The 17027-nt window shown below is 39.7% G+C and overlaps 3 protein-coding genes and 1 long non-coding RNA gene across 15 annotated transcripts; 1 reads left to right on the forward strand and 3 right to left on the reverse strand.

Moving 5' to 3' along the window:
* LOC104788638 lies at nucleotides 25-3089 on the reverse strand. 6 transcript variants are annotated; one of them, XR_768476.2, is made up of 16 exons: nucleotides 2815-3089; nucleotides 2616-2675; nucleotides 2431-2496; nucleotides 2236-2335; nucleotides 2116-2122; nucleotides 1941-2031; nucleotides 1807-1857; nucleotides 1547-1642; nucleotides 1341-1434; nucleotides 1175-1248; nucleotides 1012-1069; nucleotides 773-843; nucleotides 623-655; nucleotides 384-481; nucleotides 177-283; nucleotides 25-69 (listed from the first exon to the last, which is right to left on the reverse strand). It is a non-coding gene; the product is annotated as an uncharacterized LOC104788638 (long non-coding RNA). The 6 variants fall into 6 exon arrangements; XR_768475.2 differs by having other exon boundaries at nucleotides 2109-2122; XR_768479.2 differs by lacking the exon at nucleotides 2116-2122 and having other exon boundaries at nucleotides 790-843.
* LOC104788641 (E3 ubiquitin-protein ligase SPL1-like) lies at nucleotides 4159-7495 on the reverse strand. Of its 7 annotated transcripts, none has more exons than XM_010514409.2 (13): nucleotides 7377-7495; nucleotides 6623-6860; nucleotides 6187-6538; nucleotides 6050-6102; nucleotides 5853-5965; nucleotides 5650-5745; nucleotides 5421-5543; nucleotides 5268-5333; nucleotides 5049-5161; nucleotides 4860-4970; nucleotides 4728-4774; nucleotides 4521-4632; nucleotides 4159-4425 (listed from the first exon to the last, which is right to left on the reverse strand). In XM_010514409.2, the coding sequence occupies exons 3-13, from the start codon at nucleotides 6261-6263 to the stop codon at nucleotides 4323-4325; spliced, it is 1014 nt and encodes a 337-aa protein (XP_010512711.1). In that variant the 5' UTR covers nucleotides 6264-6538; nucleotides 6623-6860; nucleotides 7377-7495; the 3' UTR covers nucleotides 4159-4322. The 7 variants fall into 7 exon arrangements, with proteins under 7 accessions (XP_010512711.1, XP_010512708.1, XP_010512710.1 ...); XM_010514406.1 differs by having other exon boundaries at nucleotides 6623-7071; nucleotides 7377-7470; XM_010514408.2 differs by having other exon boundaries at nucleotides 7350-7438.
* Nucleotides 7229-8427, reverse strand: LOC104788640 (EID1-like F-box protein 3). The gene has a single exon (XM_010514403.2). The coding sequence runs from the start codon at nucleotides 8345-8347 to the stop codon at nucleotides 7559-7561; it is 789 nt and encodes a 262-aa protein (XP_010512705.1). The 5' UTR covers nucleotides 8348-8427; the 3' UTR covers nucleotides 7229-7558.
* LOC104788643 (protein HUA2-LIKE 3) lies at nucleotides 9251-16938 on the forward strand. Its single transcript, XM_010514412.2, has 11 exons — nucleotides 9251-9725; nucleotides 10210-10286; nucleotides 11114-13189; nucleotides 13661-14090; nucleotides 14550-14658; nucleotides 14755-14867; nucleotides 14936-15120; nucleotides 15197-15608; nucleotides 15703-16042; nucleotides 16175-16354; nucleotides 16581-16938. The coding sequence occupies exons 1-11, from the start codon at nucleotides 9603-9605 to the stop codon at nucleotides 16604-16606; spliced, it is 4071 nt and encodes a 1356-aa protein (XP_010512714.1). The 5' UTR covers nucleotides 9251-9602; the 3' UTR covers nucleotides 16607-16938.

Raw genomic sequence — 17027 nt, forward strand, 5'->3', positions numbered from 1 at the left:
GTGGTGTTGATGATAGAAACAAAACCTTAACCAGTCTGAGTCTACTTCTTCATCGTTATCCAAACTGATCTGCTCATAGATAAATAAGAAGAAGAGACCATCGTCAGTTAATCTGTAAGAGCCAAATTGAATTGAAAACCCTAAAAACAAAAAAAAAAACCCATGAATTTAAAGACCTTGTTTACTTGGTCCTCGTCAAATCAGATGATAGAAACGTCATGGAAATGAACATGTAACGTCGTCCTCCGCCAATCATCCATCACTTGCCCAGCGTATCCTCCAGCTAATTCATGTGAGAGTTAGAAGACAAGAGACGAGACTAAGGTGATGTACGTTTTATATTATCAATGAAAAAAATTAAACAAGAAGAAAATTGTACTTACACGAAGAGGGTTTTTACTATTCTTGTTGTTAGGGTCATCATCATCCGCGGGTCAGAACTTCAAATTTTGACTCACTTTCGCCTTAACAACAATTCCGGCTACAATGAAAGGTAATATAAGAGCAAATCAGATGCCAATAAACACGGAAATAAAGCTATTCATAACAGACATAGACACATATCCTAAATTGCACTGAATGCAATTCCTCAAAGTAAACCATCAACTGAAAAGATATGTACCTTGTGCAGCAACATCCTCTTTCCGCTTAGATCCTACACAGAGGCAAAATAAACCATCAACTGAAGACAAAAGATACACAAGACAGAGACACAAATCATAAGTTGCACAAAAACACTGAATTCAAATACTCATAGGTGGAGAAACGATACCTTGTGAAGCTACGTACCTGCTTAGAAACTTCTGTTGAAGCTATTGAAGATGTCTCATGCAGATGTAGTTTCTGCAAAAGTAAGAACCAAAAAAAAAAAAGGATTAGAATTGGCTGCATTGAATATAAACCAAAAAAAAAAAGAAAAAAGAAGATTACTATTGGTTGAGTAAACTTGAAACAGAACAAAGTAAAGAAAGGAAGAGAGGTAACTGGGATTAGTAATCTCAAATGACTTACAGAGAAAACAGAGAATTTTCCTCCATTCATTCTAGAGACCAAACCACATACCTCCGATCTGCACATTGAATAAGAAGATTACTATTGGTTGAGTAAACTTGAAAGAGAAGAAAGTAAAGAAAGGAAGAGAGGTAACTGAGATTAGTAATATCAGATTAGTTACAGAGAAAACAGAGCATTTTTCTCCATCGGAGGAAAAGGAACTTCATTCTTCAAACCAAACAACATACCTCCGATCTGCACATTGAATCAGAAGATTAGTATTGGTTAAGTAAAGAAAGGAAGAGAGGATATAGAGATTACTTAGAGAGCAAGAAGAGAAATTTTACCATCGGAGGAAAGAATCAGAACCGTGAGCACGCCCCTCGGCCAAGTTTTTATAATGAAAGTTGCATTCATTCTTCAAATCATATCTCTCTGGATCTGCACAATGAATCAGAAAAGCAATCGTTAATTTATTAAGTCTGAAGAGACAACCAAAATCGCAAGTGTATAAATATTAAAATCCAAGTGAAAAGAAGCTTCACAATAATACCTGCGTAGTTAGACACATCTTTTGTTAAAGCAATAGAAGATTTCTGTCTTCCTGTATGCAGGCTGGTTACTTAGCCAATGTTTAAAGATGAAAGTCCTGAAAGAGAAAGAAAAAATAATGAGTTCATGGTAGATTAACAAAACAGATTCATTAAGCTATGACCAATCTGTTCTAATTAAGTGAAGAAAACTAGAAAAAGGCATCATCATCATCATCGGTTACAATGGGAAGAAAGAGAGCCCTGAAACAACAAACAAAACCTCAAACAGTCTTGAGTCGTCTTCTTCATCATTCTTAAAACCATCTCTGATCTGCACATATAGAATAAGAATTAGATGATAGAAACGCCAAAGTGAAAACACTAAAAACAAAAAAAAACCAAGAATTTCAAAACCTTTATTACTTGGCCGTCGTCAAATCAGTCTAATACTAATGGTGTCGGGGCAGTGTGAGTCTTCTTCCTCTTCATCGTTATTCAAACTGATCTGCACAAAGAGGGAAATTAGAAGAAACCATAGTTAAGTTATCAAGTCTCTGAAAGTCCGAATTACATAATTCATACTTCAAACCATTGATCTGCACATAGAGAATTAAGAAGAAGAAGCATCGTTAGTTAAATTTGTAAGAGCCAAATTGAAAACCCTCAAAAGGAATCATCATCCGTAGTAATAATTGGGAAGAAAGTGAACCATTCTCTCGGTCTTCACTTATGGATTGTGGTGCTGATGATAGAAAGAAAACATTAAGCAGTATTGAGTATCCTTCATCATTCTTCAAACCATCTCCGATCTGCACATATAAAAATTAGGAGAAACCATTGTTAGTTATCAAGTCTGAATTTAAACAACAACATCAATAAGAAATTCATAAAGAAGGTTGATTACCTGCTTAAAACACTCCTTTCGTCAAAGAAATAGAAGACGTCTCTGTGTGATCTGACGGGTTTGTTCCTGCAAGAGAGAAGAGAATAGATCAGTTAGCTGCTTAGTAGAGCAAACAAAACAGAGTCAATAAGCAAATTCCATCCAATCCAATCCAATCCAAAAGGATTTTGTTGAAGCGAAACCACCTCAAGGAGTCAAGAGTCTTCTTCTTCGTCTTCACCTTCAAAGTTCAAACCATGTCAGACCTGCACAACATATAATAAGAAACCATCATCGTTCGCTAGTTTACAAAAGTCTGAAAAATAGAAACCCTAAAAAAAAAAAAATCCCCAAACCAAAATATTATGTAAACCCTAAAATAAAAATCCCCAAAGTATGAATTACATCGTTTGGCGTTTATTATTGAAACCACGACCCGCAAATAGAGAGAATTAGAAGATGGTTTGTTGCGATGTCCGTTGTTGTTGTTGTTGTTTGAGTCATCATCAACCCTAACCCTAATTTGTGTTCTTCCTCCTTCTTTAAAAATCATCATCGACGAGAGCGCTTGATGATGAGGGAGACCCAACGCCGTTAGCTAGAGAACGCTCTCTCTCTCTCTCTCTCTCACTCTCTCTCTCTCGCTCAAACTTTTTTTTTTGTTTTTTTTTTTTTTTTTTCTATTTGGTGAAGAAGAAGTATTGTTGAGATATTTATAAGAAATATCTGATATGGAAAATGGAAATTTTACTTTTTTCTATTTTTATACGTTATAGAAAGAAAAAGAAATGAAAATTAGGGAAAAACAAAATTTAATTTTTGAACTATTATGACCTTTCTAGAAGAACTATGATCGTTCCCTTCTAGAAGCATATGTTAACTTTTAAATACAACTCCTCTTAGGCTTGTATAACTACTAGAGTCCACCACTCCTTAATTTCACGAAGCCCAATTTAAAAGCCCAACTTAAAAGCCCACCAGAACTGATTCTTTGATTATCAAGATTCACGAAGAAAACGATGATGATGCTCATCAGAGACAATCCTGAACCGTCCGTTCCTTCGTTCGATTTTGAAGTTGTTCGGTCTAAATTGTTGCCAATTTCGGTTTAGTTGGTTTATTAAGCTGTTTGTTTTCGCGTTAAGGTATTGTGACTTTTGGGTGGGTGATGACGATCCGAATCCATTTTTTAACCTTCCGGTTTTAGTTGGTTTCATCTTCGTTTTTTTCCGTTTATGGGCTCACATTTGTCTCAGGTTCTTTGTTGGGCTCAATTCGTTTCAGGCCCATTATTCTTCTTAGTAACTCATCTGTCGGAGATGCCATCTGGTTCGTCTGGTATCCTCCGACACGTCACAGCTCGCCTACATACACTCACAACAGTACCTAGTTTTGAGGAAGACTCGGAGAGGTTCGGATAGGACATGTCAAAGCTCCGCCTTGCTTGTTCTTATGGCCTTTTTTTTTTCTTTACTTTTGTTGTCTGTTTGCTGTTTGCTTTGATCATAGAAGTATGTAATCCAAGAAGAGCTGGTGATAATCAAAGTTCAGTAAGAAGAGGGGGTTTTATAATGCAAACTCTGGTAATTCAAAAACATTCTCTTTGTTTACTTCAATGAGGTTTCTGGTTAGGGTGGGAAAGAAATGTAGAAATTTTTGTACAAGTTCTTCAATACAAGATGTTGTTTCACGGAATCAATCAACTCTTATTCAATTTCTCTCTTTTAAAAATTGAAATTTCATTTGGGATTCAGGTAATTAGCTCACTATTTCCATTAGCTTTTGCTTCCCTTTTACAGTTACGTTCTTCAATACAAAAATGGTTCTAAAAGGCTTTATAGACAAGACTCAATGATCGTTAGTTGGTGTACGGAATTTGGTTATGGTAGATGGGAAGGATTAATTCAATGTCTTCAAAGGCGGTAAATCTTCAATACTTGTTCTATTGGTCTCCGGCAAAGAGGACATGCCTTCACGTGCGAGGAGCATGTTAAGCAGCAGCACACGTGACCACACCTACAAGTGCAAACCAAACAAAAGAATAGTCAAAAGCTATGTAGTCTGATCAGTGAGAGGGCTCATGAGTTTCGAAAGAGAAACAATATTCTTACTTAACAAAAGCCGCATCATTCTTGTGCTCAAGGCAGATCACACAGAGATCTGGTACATCGCCATCTCTGCTTGTACTACTATCTGAGTTGTTCTCATGCTGAGTTCCCAATTCTGGTGAGACATTTTTGTAAGCAGAGAAATTTTAAGCGTATGCATAGAAAAATAGGATTCTCATGTTACTGCAAACTCTAATGGATACTACCTACCTCTAGTTACTAGTTCGGCTCTCTTAGCAGCTGCTGCATCAGCAACTCTGCAACAAATAGCTTCACAGTTAGTTTGGAATGACCAATTAATTATGTGCGCAAGAATATGGGTTTGGTTAATATGCGACGCACCTAATCCGTAACAATCGCTCCCGCCTTCTCTCTAGAATATACTGAATCACAGGCTTTGAAATCAGAATCACACCAACAACAGTTAAACCTATGGAGGCATATTTGAACCTCCTGCCAAAAAGATGTTTTAGAACTTTTATAATCTCAGATTTTTAGGAAAGGAATAGGCATACTGAGAAGAGAAACAACCTTGACCACATTACCAATGAAGAGGTGATCTTATCGAGCGGTACACGTGAGACAAAGAAAGGTCCTTTCTCGGGTTTTTGAATCGTGAAAACCCCCATACTGTCCTTAACAGCCTGTTTAACATGGTAATTAAGTAACAACAACAATGACATTGTAAAACGTATTATTTTTGGTGTATAAGAAGAAGATTTTGGACCACAGGCAGATAAGAAGACATACCTCACCAACAACTGTAACCCATGTACCAATTGGGAGGACATGCTCAGTGTGTTTTACTCCAAGCATCTGTAGACAATGATGCAGTATTGTATTAGCGTTGACAAAACAGGAAACGAAAAGCAAATCGAAGTAAAACTGGAAACAAAGGAAGACCTTGAGGCCTTTGAGGCAATCGGATGACGGCTTTGACTCTTCAAATACTTCACTTCCGACCCTCAATGCAATGCTCATTATTTTGTTAGCTTCAGCAACATTCACACGACCTGTCCCATCTTCCTAGAATACAGATTGTAGACAAATTGACTTAAAAAAAGGAATACATTCCAAACAGGACAAGTCGAGTTCAATACAGTTGAAACTGAAATCCAACAGACAGGATTACCAGGTACCAAGGGACTTCTTTAGTGATTGGAACCATCCAGTTACTATCTTGAACCCATGAAAACCACCAATTACGTTTCAAGAAAACTTGTTGTGCCTAAAGTTAAAGATACATACATACACAAAATCCAAAATCACACTGAAAACTGAGAGAGAGAAAGGGTATCTAACTTCTAGTGTCTATGAAAAATCCATAAGACGTACCGTTTTCTTGACAAAAACAGAGAGGGTATCACTAAGCTCACACTTGATAGGTGTCTGAGAGCCAACGATCCCTGATACTGATACGATCTTGCTCTCTAATGCTAGCAATTGCTCTGAAGAAGAAGGATTCCACAGACTTAAATCAAACAAAAAAAAGACCCATCATAACTGAATCAATGGCGGAAGAAGGAACATACCCAAATCCTTGATCTGGTGAACCCTAGTGGCTGGATTGAGCATCTCAAAATCACTGTCACAGGAAAGATTGATGAAATTTATTATACACATTCTCTCACTCAAACAAGTAAACCAAAAAGGGGAAAAAAGCCCTAACCTGTCTGTGAGCTTACTGAGAATATAAAGAGCGGTGCCGCTTAGGCATATCAATCCACCTAAATAAAACTCTATCATCTTCTTCTTCCACTGATTCCTTCACGAGAAAATCAAATCTTCTTCTTCCGAGAAACAAAACGGACTTTGCTTGTTTTGCCGATAAAGCAGATATCGAAGCACAGATACCAAAAAAAAAAAGGGAAAGAGTCCGTTGCTGCTTCCTCGCGGGACTCAAATCAAATCCTCCGTCGCGTCGCCTCCCTTAAACCCTCTCTCAAAAAAAAAAATTTTTTTTTTTCTTGCCCTCAACTATTTCTTAAAAATAGCAAAATACATCCAATATTATCTCCTTCCTAAAAGAAAAACCCAAATCTTTTTTTTTTTTTGGACAAACAACAAAACCCAAATCTAGTAAAAAAAATGTTGTAAATTCAAACCTCTCTCTCTACTAAAGGGACAAGTCCACAAAAAGTCAAAAACGTTCCTCCTCTCTACTAATTATATATTTATATCGACATGGATGGATGTTAACATTGTGTGGCATTGGCTGCTCATGGATTTAGGATTATTACTGTTGTCATAACTCAGAACTAGTGCCTGCTTCACTACTGATCATCTCATCAAGCTCTGCTTTTCTTCTTTTTCTTTCTTCCCCCATTTGGTTATTTTACACACCTGCATCCATTGGAACCAGTGTATTAAACCTGATCTTTAAAGCTATACGATTCTCGAATCTATAATTAAGACTTTTACGAGGAACACTTTCCAACTTTTCCAGCAATCGGCACAACACTTTATACCTACTGACTTTAGTATCCTGTAATGAACCTAACGACCATCTTCCAACTTTTTTGTTTGTTTGTTGTGTCAAGCCATTGTTTTATTACTGCAAGTGATCAAGAAGAACAAAAAGCAACTAACAAACTCAATTGAAACCAGTTAAATGAGCAAGTATTATATGGAAAGTAGAACCCTATATATGATCCATGTTTTCGTCGTTTGAAAACATATATAGCGCCATTGTTGGTCATAGAAACAACAGAGGGGTCAATGTTATTGTTTTCGATTTGTTTTAAACTTCACCAAACTAATTGGCCAGTCAATAATTAATTTTACAACAAAAATTCAGAGAGTGTACCAAGATAATCTAAACCTAAAACCAACCGAATCAGTATTAAGCTTAGTAGGTACTAGGTATAGAGTGTATGCTAGAAGATCTTCTCACGATCCACATCATCGATCATCCGGGCAACTAGTGAGCTCCACATGTCATAGGAGAATCTAGTTGACTGACATCTCCTCCCGTGGTTTTTGCATAAAATTCCCCGCCAAGAGACCTAATTCCACGTGGACAAAACGCCACCACCATTGGACTAGATCACACTGCCGTCACTGTTGTCCTCCTCTTCACCATTCTCTTCTTCGTCTGAAGACGAAAGCGGAATGAGCCAGCAGGTTCCGTGCAAGTGACCGTTCACGCACACGAAAAACTCTAACCCACCTTCCCGTGATCCCAGCCTCCGCGCTGCGCTCTTCGGTACTAGACGCGCCGCCGTCATGCTCCACACGCGCCCTCCGCAATACGGACACCTAACCTTCTCCTCCAGCGCCGCTTGTCTTCTCACGAGGCACTCCCTCGTCTTTGACCTCATAAATTCCCGAAACACCCCTCTGAAAACCCCCAAGTGCTCGTCTCCACCCACCGCGTGATGCTCGCAGGGATCGCTTATGTATAATAGATCACGCCGGCAATTCTTCGGAAGGAAGAATCTGCCGGAGGTCTTGGAGAATCTGGACTCGCATGCGAAGTGACCCAGCGACGGTTGACTCAGATTGAAATACCGAGTCGACTCGCCACCGCCGCAGAAGAACATGAGCTTCGCTAACGCGTGCCAACCGCCGTCGATTCGCCAGCTGGGATCTGCGCCGGACAATGCCGCCACCATCCCCGGAGCACGGTTCACGCAGAGCCGCCGCCATAGAATTCGTCTGGCGATTGCGCAAAACCTGCGGCTGAGTGAGGCGATTGCGCATAGCGTGTGGATGTTCCAGCTGATGGACTCGAAGACGAGAACCAAGACTCGCTCGTTCTCTATACCTGACTCACCCGAGCTGAGCAATCGACTCGGTTGGTTAAATCTCAACCGTCTATTGGTGTTCATCTGGACGACGGAGAATCTTGCCTCTAGAAAGCATTGAGTGTTTTTTCGCGGTCTACCACGCGCGTCGTGTTCTCACTCATTTATATCCGGTGGCCCGGTGCTCGAGAATGACACACGTGGCTTTGTGCCAGAATAAGAGATCCATGGCGCTCCCAGCCACTAAATTCGTGTCGAAATCTGATTGGTTAGTGGGACGCGTGTCCATTGGTGATTGCGTATACGTCGCAACAGAGAATCGATATATAAAATTGACGTCTCTCGGTTTTGTGTCAAAGGTTTAAAAAAATAAGAGATGAAGGGGCCACGTGTCGAGACGAATACGAGAATCCGAAACGTCCTTTTCTGAAACCAAAAGAAATCTTACAAGAACACGTGTCTCCAGACCGCAGTTTATTTGTTGTTGAGAAACGTGGCAGTTCTCCGAAGTAATCTTCTAAACTAAGAAGAGACACAATCTGAATCATACAACAAAGTAGTCGCATGAAAGCAAGAGCCCCCCACAAGGAAATTAGTTTGTTTGAAAATGGTCAAAGTCGTTGTCGAGTTTCCCATATATTGTTCTTTTTTTCCAGTGAAATTAAAATTAGCACGCGACAACTTATGAAGTTGAGCCATTAATGGGCTACAAATGGGCCTTATGAAGCCTATATATGCTTCTCTTCCACAAATAGAGTGGGCTTAGAAGAGTGGTTGGATCACGTGGAATCGTGGATACTCACTCTCTGGTAGACGTACGAACCAGCCAGATTCGCTCTTTTAACTTTTGAAGTCTAGCAGAAAAAGGAAATAAAGTTAACATACGCGTGAATGGCGCACGTTAGACAACGCCTATGGAAAACTTGCAAACCCTACACCGACCGAACGATTAACAAAACATAATATTTTTTTACTCGTGCCAATCAAACCAGCTTCTTTTTTTTTTGTTTTTGTTGATGGGGTGATTATTTCGTGTGTGAATGTATCTCTTCCACAAAAGCGATATAATCCCAATCAATCTTCTCATCTCTCTCTCTCTTTCGCTCGTCTCAATTAGGGTTTACGATACCAATTAGGATCGATTGGGTTGGGGATTTTTTCTCAATGCCTGCGAATCCTCTAGCGGAATCTGTTACCGAGAAGAACCCTCCTAGGAACTGTCGAGCTGCTAATTTTCGCCTGCGATTCTGGCTTAACTTCGAGAGTTAGAGCGAATCCTTCACCTCTCTTTTTTTAGTTTTCTTTCTAATTTGATATTCGTTGGTTTTTCTGAAATCCGATGGCTCCGAGCCGCAAGAGAGGCGGTGGTAAAGCTGCGGCCGCTGCATCTGCTCGCCGGGAGTGGAAGGTTGGCGATCTCGTGCTTGCCAAAGTCAAAGGTTTTCCTGCTTGGCCTGCCGCGGTATGTGCATCTCTGCCCCTTTTGCATTTTCTCTTCTTCCTTCTTTGTTTGTAAATTTGGGCTCTGCTAGAATTAATTGCTCATTGGTTTCATCATATGGCTGTAGAAATCGCTGTTAATTTAGGGTTTGAAGTTGCATGTCTCGCCCTTTTCTCCTGTGAAAGACCTTTTCTAGGTTAATGTTTATGTCAGATTTTAGCGATTGCCTAAGCGATATGGATATTTTTGAGGACGATGGTTGGCTAGTTTTTTAGCAGATTACAGGAACACCCGTTTTCAATTATTGTACTTGTTAGTAGATGCCACCGATTTCGTACTCTCTTTTAGCAAGTTTAATGTTATAAATCTTACATCTTGTTAAGCTCTTGTTAAATGTTGTTATATGATTTGATTCTTGCGAGTGATAATCCCATTTGCCACTTTCCAGTCATGTTCGAGTTTATTGTTTTTGATCACTGCTGCTTATTTGTGGAATTAATTTCAGGTTAGCGAACCGGAAAAATGGGGATACTCAGCCGACTGGAAGAAAGTATTGGTTCACTTTTTTGGCACACAACAGATGTAAGTTTTCAAGCCTTGACTATCACCCTCGTATACATATGTTGTTTGCTTTCTGGTTATACTTACCTTATTTGGCAAATGCTAGCATTTTCAATCCGAGTTCCTATTGTCGTTCTACATTTAATTTTTCGTCTCCACTTGAGTAGTTTAGTTTATTTTGTTAGGTTCTCATTTGAGGTGATGAACTTTTGTTTTTGTCTCACTAGATTAGGATGTAGAAGCTGGTACCTTGGTTATGGCTATAAAATTTTAACTTGTTCGGGCATGACAAATTTGATGTGATGAATGTTCTCTAAAAGACAATACTAAACTCTAATTTTACTTGGTTTAGAATCAGAATCATTCCTGGTGTGGACTTCTGGGTTCACTTGAGTAAATGATACTTGATTGGATTTTCTACTTTCCAGATAGTTGGCAACAGTGCTTCTTGTTTTTCATATATTTAGCAATTTTTGGTTGAGTTTTCACATCTATTGGATGGTGACTTTTTTTTTTTTTTTTTTTTTTTTTTCNCCTGCTTAAAGCCTTTTGTTTAGTTTGTGTGATGAATTCTCTGAAAAGTGAAAATTGTTTTGATCATTTACTTGCAGATTAGCATCGACATTTAGTGAATGTTCTTTTTTTTGCATCTTCCATTCTGACGGTTAAGTGCATACTAATTATTATGAAGAAAGCATTTTAGCACAGCTGCCTGTTTTTCAAATATAATTGATTAAGTGAACCAATCCAAGGTTGTAATCTGTGCCTATTTTCTCTTCCTTCTAGATCACTTAAATGTTATTTATGCCAGCGTATGCAGTTAGTAATACTTTTTGGTGTATGCGCAGAGCTTTCTGCAATCCTGCTGATGTTGAATCATTTACTGAGGAGAAGAAGCAATCGCTTTTGACAAAACGGCATGCCAAAGGTTCCGATTTTGTCCGTGCCGTTAAGGAGATCACAGAGAGTTTTGAGAAGCTGAAGCATCAAGACCAAGCTAGCGATCCTAAATCTGCTGAAGAATCAACTGTTGGAAGTTCTGAGAACACTGTACAGCTGCCTCAGACCTGTGAAAACCTAATTGATAAGTCAAATTCTAGTCATGATAGAGATGAATTGACTATTCTCAGTGAGGATGCTTCAGCTGCTGAACAAATGCTAGCCCTGCGTCATAACACTCTAGCCCATAATGGAACCTGTGATAGTGCAGCAGCTAAAGATTTATGTGAGATAGCTACATATTCTTCAAGGAGAAGAAATGAAAGGGTGCGGGCTCCAAAGTTTGCTCCGCAGAATATAACATTACCCGTTCAGCACCCTAAAATCTCATCTAGGTTGGAAGTGGACAGACTAGAAAGGTCCATGCTTCAATGCAGTGATGGTGGCCAGAGTGTCGATGCTATAGATGACAGAGCTATAAGAAGGAGAAAGAGGATCCGAAGGTCAGGTCATTCTGAATCAGATGATGTGGTTTCACCAGCTCTAAATTTGCACGGATCTGATGAGGAGAACACATCTGAAATTGCTACAGTTGAATCTGACAATAATAGTAGGAATGAAGGCAGTGGTGTGGATTCTGGTTCCAAAGTCGATCTTTCTGATGCTGTTGGTGAGGGTTGTAACGGAGGTCATGAGCTCAACCAAGGGCTTGATTTCCAAATTAGCACCATCGTTAAGAGGAAGAAGAGGAAGCCCACCAGAAAACGTGAAACTAGTGACGTTATTGACCCTCCTGCTAAAATTGGAGCAGAAGGTCTTGGGGCCAATGCTTGTGATAGCAGCCAAAGATCTCAAAATTCCCATGAACGGCTGGTTGAGAGGCCCTGTGAAGATAATGGTGATGAACATTTGCCTCTGGTAAAGCGAGCCAGAGTCCGAATGAGTAGAGCTTTTTATGCTGATGAAAAGGTCAATGCCTCTTCAAGGTTTGAAGAGAGATCATCAAACAACACTTTAATAAGTGCTGCCATGCAGACAAACCCTTCGGTGAATCATGAAAATGATGTTGTTTCTGGTCATGACACTTCTGCATCCGAAGAATTTAACAGCGCTGAGTTGTCTGCTAAGCTCCCAGGTGTTATGGTCGATGTAGTGCCTTCTCATATAGAGAAACCTTCTGACATAATGTCTCCGTCTAGGGCTGGTGTTTTGACTGTAGGATATAGAAAAACTGATGTGAAGTTCCATGAGAACGAGTTTACCATGACACTAGATGATGAAGTAACTCGAGCACATTCTAATCAACTTAACAGTTTAGCAGAAGGAAAAGCTCATGTTGCTGATGTTGTCCAGGGAAGTTATGAGGAATCACAAACCGGGAACTGTCTTAATAGTGAGACCGATCCTATTGACTTGCAATGCTTACGTCAAAGTGAGAAGCACGAAACCCCTTTGAATCCTGATATCGTTGATTCATCTGCAACTGAGTCGCCTGGTCTGTGCTCGAGTTTAGATATGACAACAACAGGGGCACCTGCTCAATCTCCCCACCAACATCAAAGCCAGGAGTATGATTCTCTTGACCATACATTGGTCATTGTTGGAGATTCTCTTAATGATAAATGTGAGAAAATTGATTACTGTATGACCCAAGTTGTTAAGTCCCAAGCTGTAGAACCTCCTCCGTTGTTCTGTTCAGTGGTCAATAATCCGGAGGCGGAAAACACTCAGGAGACTGAGAACATGCAGGAGACTGAAAACACTCAGGAGACTGAGAACATGCAGGAGACTGAAAACACTCTACTGAAGGAAAACCGAGGAAGTCCGGATAAAGACCTCGATAGTGAGAAACAAGCTCACAAAATACAGAATCCAGCCCTCTCTGCTACTGAAAGTGAAATGATTGTTGAAGAAGTGGAACCTCAGTATGAAACTGTGTATAGTCACTGTGACGAGGCTTTGGAAAACAGAGAGCTGGAAAGGAGGTGAGTCTACTGATTTTTTCTCTACTCCTATACTAACGTCTGATACTATGTTGTTTCTCTTATTGCTTTTCCTCATTAGAATAACTTTTGAAATTACTAAGGTGTTCAATTTCTAAACACATTTGAATATTTTATGTATGGAGTTCTCATAGTTTGATTGATGTAGAATGACTAGGAATCTAACTATTTTAAATTTTGACATAAGAATCTATTTCTTTCTTTGCACAAAAAAGAAAGAATCTATTTCCATATAATTCCTTTCTTTCTTTGGACTTTGCATTTTCCTTTTAAAGATTCCCAGTTCCACTTCTTATTTAATTTTCTCTTGCTTTAAATCTATCTTGAGGATAGGCATATTGAGTTTAAGCAAACATCAATTAGATTAAGTTTCTTTAGACACTATATTGATCTAGTTTTTCAGTTCACAGAACTGGTTGACTAACAATATGTTATGTTCGTGTGCATTGGCAGTTGTGAGGTTGATGAGCAGAAGGAGAAGATGCAAGCCACCAATTCTATATCAGTATCTGAGAACCTTTCACGTGAAAGATTGAGTTCATCTCCTGCTAATGTTGCAGATTCTTCTGCAAGCGGTATTCCGCATTGCAACTCAGCTTGCCGTAATTCTACCGCCGAAAGTGCAAGTGCTATGGAGGACAACTCTGATCATAGGACCAATGCTCAGTCTGGTGAGAAGAAATCATTGAATGATGACACTGTCAAAGAAGAAACCAAAGTTGAAACAGGTGCAACTCAGGTGAAGAAAGTTATTAATTCTGATGTGCAATGCACTATTGATTCCTTTGAGACCGCACTTGGCTCGTTGGTGAGGACAAAGGAGACCATTGGCCGAGCAACTCGCTTGGCTATGGAATTGGCGAAATTTGGTGTTTCGACAAAGGTATGTGACGTTCTCCCTGCTTGTGCTCTTCTTATCTGTTTGTTGATGCCACATGTTATGTAGAAGTGGAATTCAATTGAAGACAACTTTCTTCATATAGATTGTTAAATATAGTACCTGGATCTGTCCCTTAAGTAAAAACCTATTTGCATTATCCAGATAGTTAATTGCTTCAATCAAACTGAGACCATATTAATCTAACCAATTCTATGTATTACAACGAATTAAAGAAACCCCTTATCTATATTGTTTTGTGTGCTGATTTTAGGATGCTGTAGGCATCCAGCCACTCTTGCCAAGCATAGGACTAAGGAAAGCCTTATTATCGTATCTACCTTTTTAGTGAGAAAAGGAACTTGTTTGCACTGTCTTTTCGTGCGATTTATAAAACACTAGATTTTGCAGACTTTTGCCTTATCTTGTTAATGAGGCTCTAAGAATCTCTATGTCTTGAATTAGGCAATGGAAATTCTGGCTCATACTTTGGAAAGCGAGTCAAATTTACAAAGGAGGGTGGACTTATTTTTCCTTGTGGATTCTATTGCTCAGTGCTCCAAAGGTCTGAATGGTGAGTAACGTATGTAATGTTTTTGCTTAGTTGCATCATTGAGGTTCGCACTTCTCACTGGTGAGTTAACTTTGTGAATACTACCTTTCTATTCAGGTGACGCTGGTGGTGTTTATCTTTCATCCATCCAAGCTATGCTGCCTCGCCTATTGGCTGCTGCTGTCCCAGCTGGAGCTACCACACAAGAAAACCGGAAGTTGTGCTTGAAGGTATGCTATAATTTTACTTAGATCTTCTTTTTGGTATATTAAATCTCACCCTTTCTGCCCCTATATAGGTTTTAAGAGTTTGGCTCGAAAGACGGATCCTTCCTGAATCTATAGTTCGTCACCATATAAGAGAACTTGATTCACTTAATAACGTTCCTGTGTGCCTCTATTCTCGGCGCTCCGCTCGAACAGAAAGGGCGCTAGATGACCCTGTTAGAGATATGGAGGGTATGCTGGTGGATGAATATGGAAGGTGAGAGTTGAGTTTATTCAGTCTTGGGATCTTGATCTCTTTATCTCTAGCGTCATAATTTATCTTTGTGTTTCAGTAATTCAACTCTCCAGCTTCATGGATTCTGTATGCCTGCAATGCTTAAGGATGAAGACGAAGGAAGTGACTCGGATGGGGGCGATTTTGAGTCTGTCACCCCTGAACATGAGTCCAGAAGCCTTGAAGAACATGTTACACCCTCCATTACTGAAAGACATACCCGTATACTGGAAGATGTTGACGGCGAGCTTGAAATGGAAGACGTGGCTCCACCTTGGGAAGCTGGAAGCAGTGCGTTCACAGATCAAGCTGATAATACAGAGTCTGGAAATTGCCAGCCTGTCTCTGGCACTTCACATCAGAATGTTACCTCGCCATCTAGACCAGCTCCTCCTTTGCAGAATGCTCAGTGTGCAATGTCTGATTCCTACTCAAATGGCTTTGACTGCCGCAGAAATCCCAGCATGCATGTGCGTCCTTTTTCATCTTTTAGAATCTTTTGCGGTAAACATATCCATGATTGAGACATGATTTACCAATTTCATTGTCTTGTAAATATCCCAGGGAAATTATCAGGCCGGTCCTCCAAGGATGAATCCACCAATGCATTACGGAAGTCCTGAATCATCTTATAGTTCCCGCTCTTTGTCACGTGGGGAGGGTTCTAACTTCCAGCATAGGCCTTATCCATCTTCTCATCCCCCACCTCCACCATCACATCATTACTCATATATGGAGCCAGATCACCATATGAAGTCGCGGAGAGAAGGTCCATCATACCCTCACAGATCTCATTACACACCGGAATTTGACGAAAGGAATTACCATGATAGCCATGAGAGAATGAGGCCTGCACCTTCTGAGAATCGAGACAATTGGAGATATCATCCGCCCTCTTCCCATGGTGGGAGTCCTTTTACCTTCTTTTTTTTTTCTTTTTCTTATGCATGCATAAGCAAATATGAACAAATATCAGCGCACACACAAGCCCTTGCTCATGCATGCTAATAGGCGTGGATGGTTTTTCATATTGCAGGCCCACGATATCATGACAGATACAAAGGCCCTTATCAGTCAAACTCATACAGTGGCCATCACCGTGACTCTGAAAGGTTTCAGAACAGTAGGTGGAGCCATTCTCCGCGTGCATATAACAATAGACATTATTTTCACTACAAGCCGCATTCGGAAGGTCCAGTTCCAGTAGGAATGAGAGGTAATATGGAAACTCATGTTTGTTCAGTGGACTAATTCTTTACTCTCCCACAAACTGAATCAGCCATTTCGGAAACTGGAATTGTGTCCTAGGTCTAGGAAATCTGATCCTTGTTAGTTCTTGTCCTAGAGTAAACAAATCATTTCCTATGGCTGGTTCTTAACTTGAATGTAAAAATAAAATAAAAGAAGAAGATAAAGTTAAGAGTGTGTTTGTGGATTTGCAGATCAAGGCACGTGGCATCAAAGGTGAATATGGAGAAAACAGAAACCGCTGTGTGGTCCAAGTCATGGAAGAGATAGAGAGCAACAAATTTAGGTGTGGGTGGAATACTTGGCCTGTTGGCCACACTTGGAGAGAGAAGATGTTAATATACAAAAACCAGTAGTGTACATATGTGACCAAAACAGCATGAGGGATGCAAAAAAAAAAAAACAGTCGTGAAAAAGATGGTAAAAGCCATTTGCTGTAGAGATTTGAGAAAGAAAAAAAGAAGAGTTAGTAAGTACCCGGACACTGATTTAGGCATTAAATTTTGTAAACATAACTTCTTTTTAGTGGGTAATAACATTAGTATGCGTTTATGAGGGATTTCTCCACAGATTTCCCTTTACAGAGGGACAAACGTAAAGTGATTGATAAATAAATTATGTTGGTTAAAAAGTGTAAATCA

This window comes from Camelina sativa, chromosome 5 (assembly GCF_000633955.1).
Source record: "Camelina sativa cultivar DH55 chromosome 5, Cs, whole genome shotgun sequence".
Lineage (NCBI taxonomy): Eukaryota > Viridiplantae > Streptophyta > Magnoliopsida > Brassicales > Brassicaceae > Camelina > Camelina sativa.

Bases quoted from the DNA above. Each gene is read 5' to 3' on its own strand.
- LOC104788641 (XM_010514409.2), bottom strand. From the start codon at position 6,263: ATGATAGAGTTTTATTTAGGTGGATTGATATGCCTAAGCGGCACCGCT. The intron at 6,103-6,186 runs GTTAGGGCTTTT...TTCCTGTGACAG, and splicing joins CTCAGTAAGCTCACAGACAG to TGATTTTGAGATGCTCAATC. The intron at 5,162-5,267 runs GTATGTCTTCTT...CATGTTAAACAG, and splicing joins GGGTTACAGTTGTTGGTGAG to GCTGTTAAGGACAGTATGGG.
- LOC104788640 (XM_010514403.2), bottom strand. From the start codon at position 8,347: ATGAACACCAATAGACGGTTGAGATTTAACCAACCGAGTCGATTGCTC.
- LOC104788643 (XM_010514412.2), top strand. From the start codon at position 9,603: ATGGCTCCGAGCCGCAAGAGAGGCGGTGGTAAAGCTGCGGCCGCTGCA. The intron at 14,868-14,935 runs GTATGCTATAAT...GCCCCTATATAG, and splicing joins ACCGGAAGTTGTGCTTGAAG to GTTTTAAGAGTTTGGCTCGA. The intron at 15,121-15,196 runs GTGAGAGTTGAG...TTTGTGTTTCAG, and splicing joins CTGGTGGATGAATATGGAAG to TAATTCAACTCTCCAGCTTC.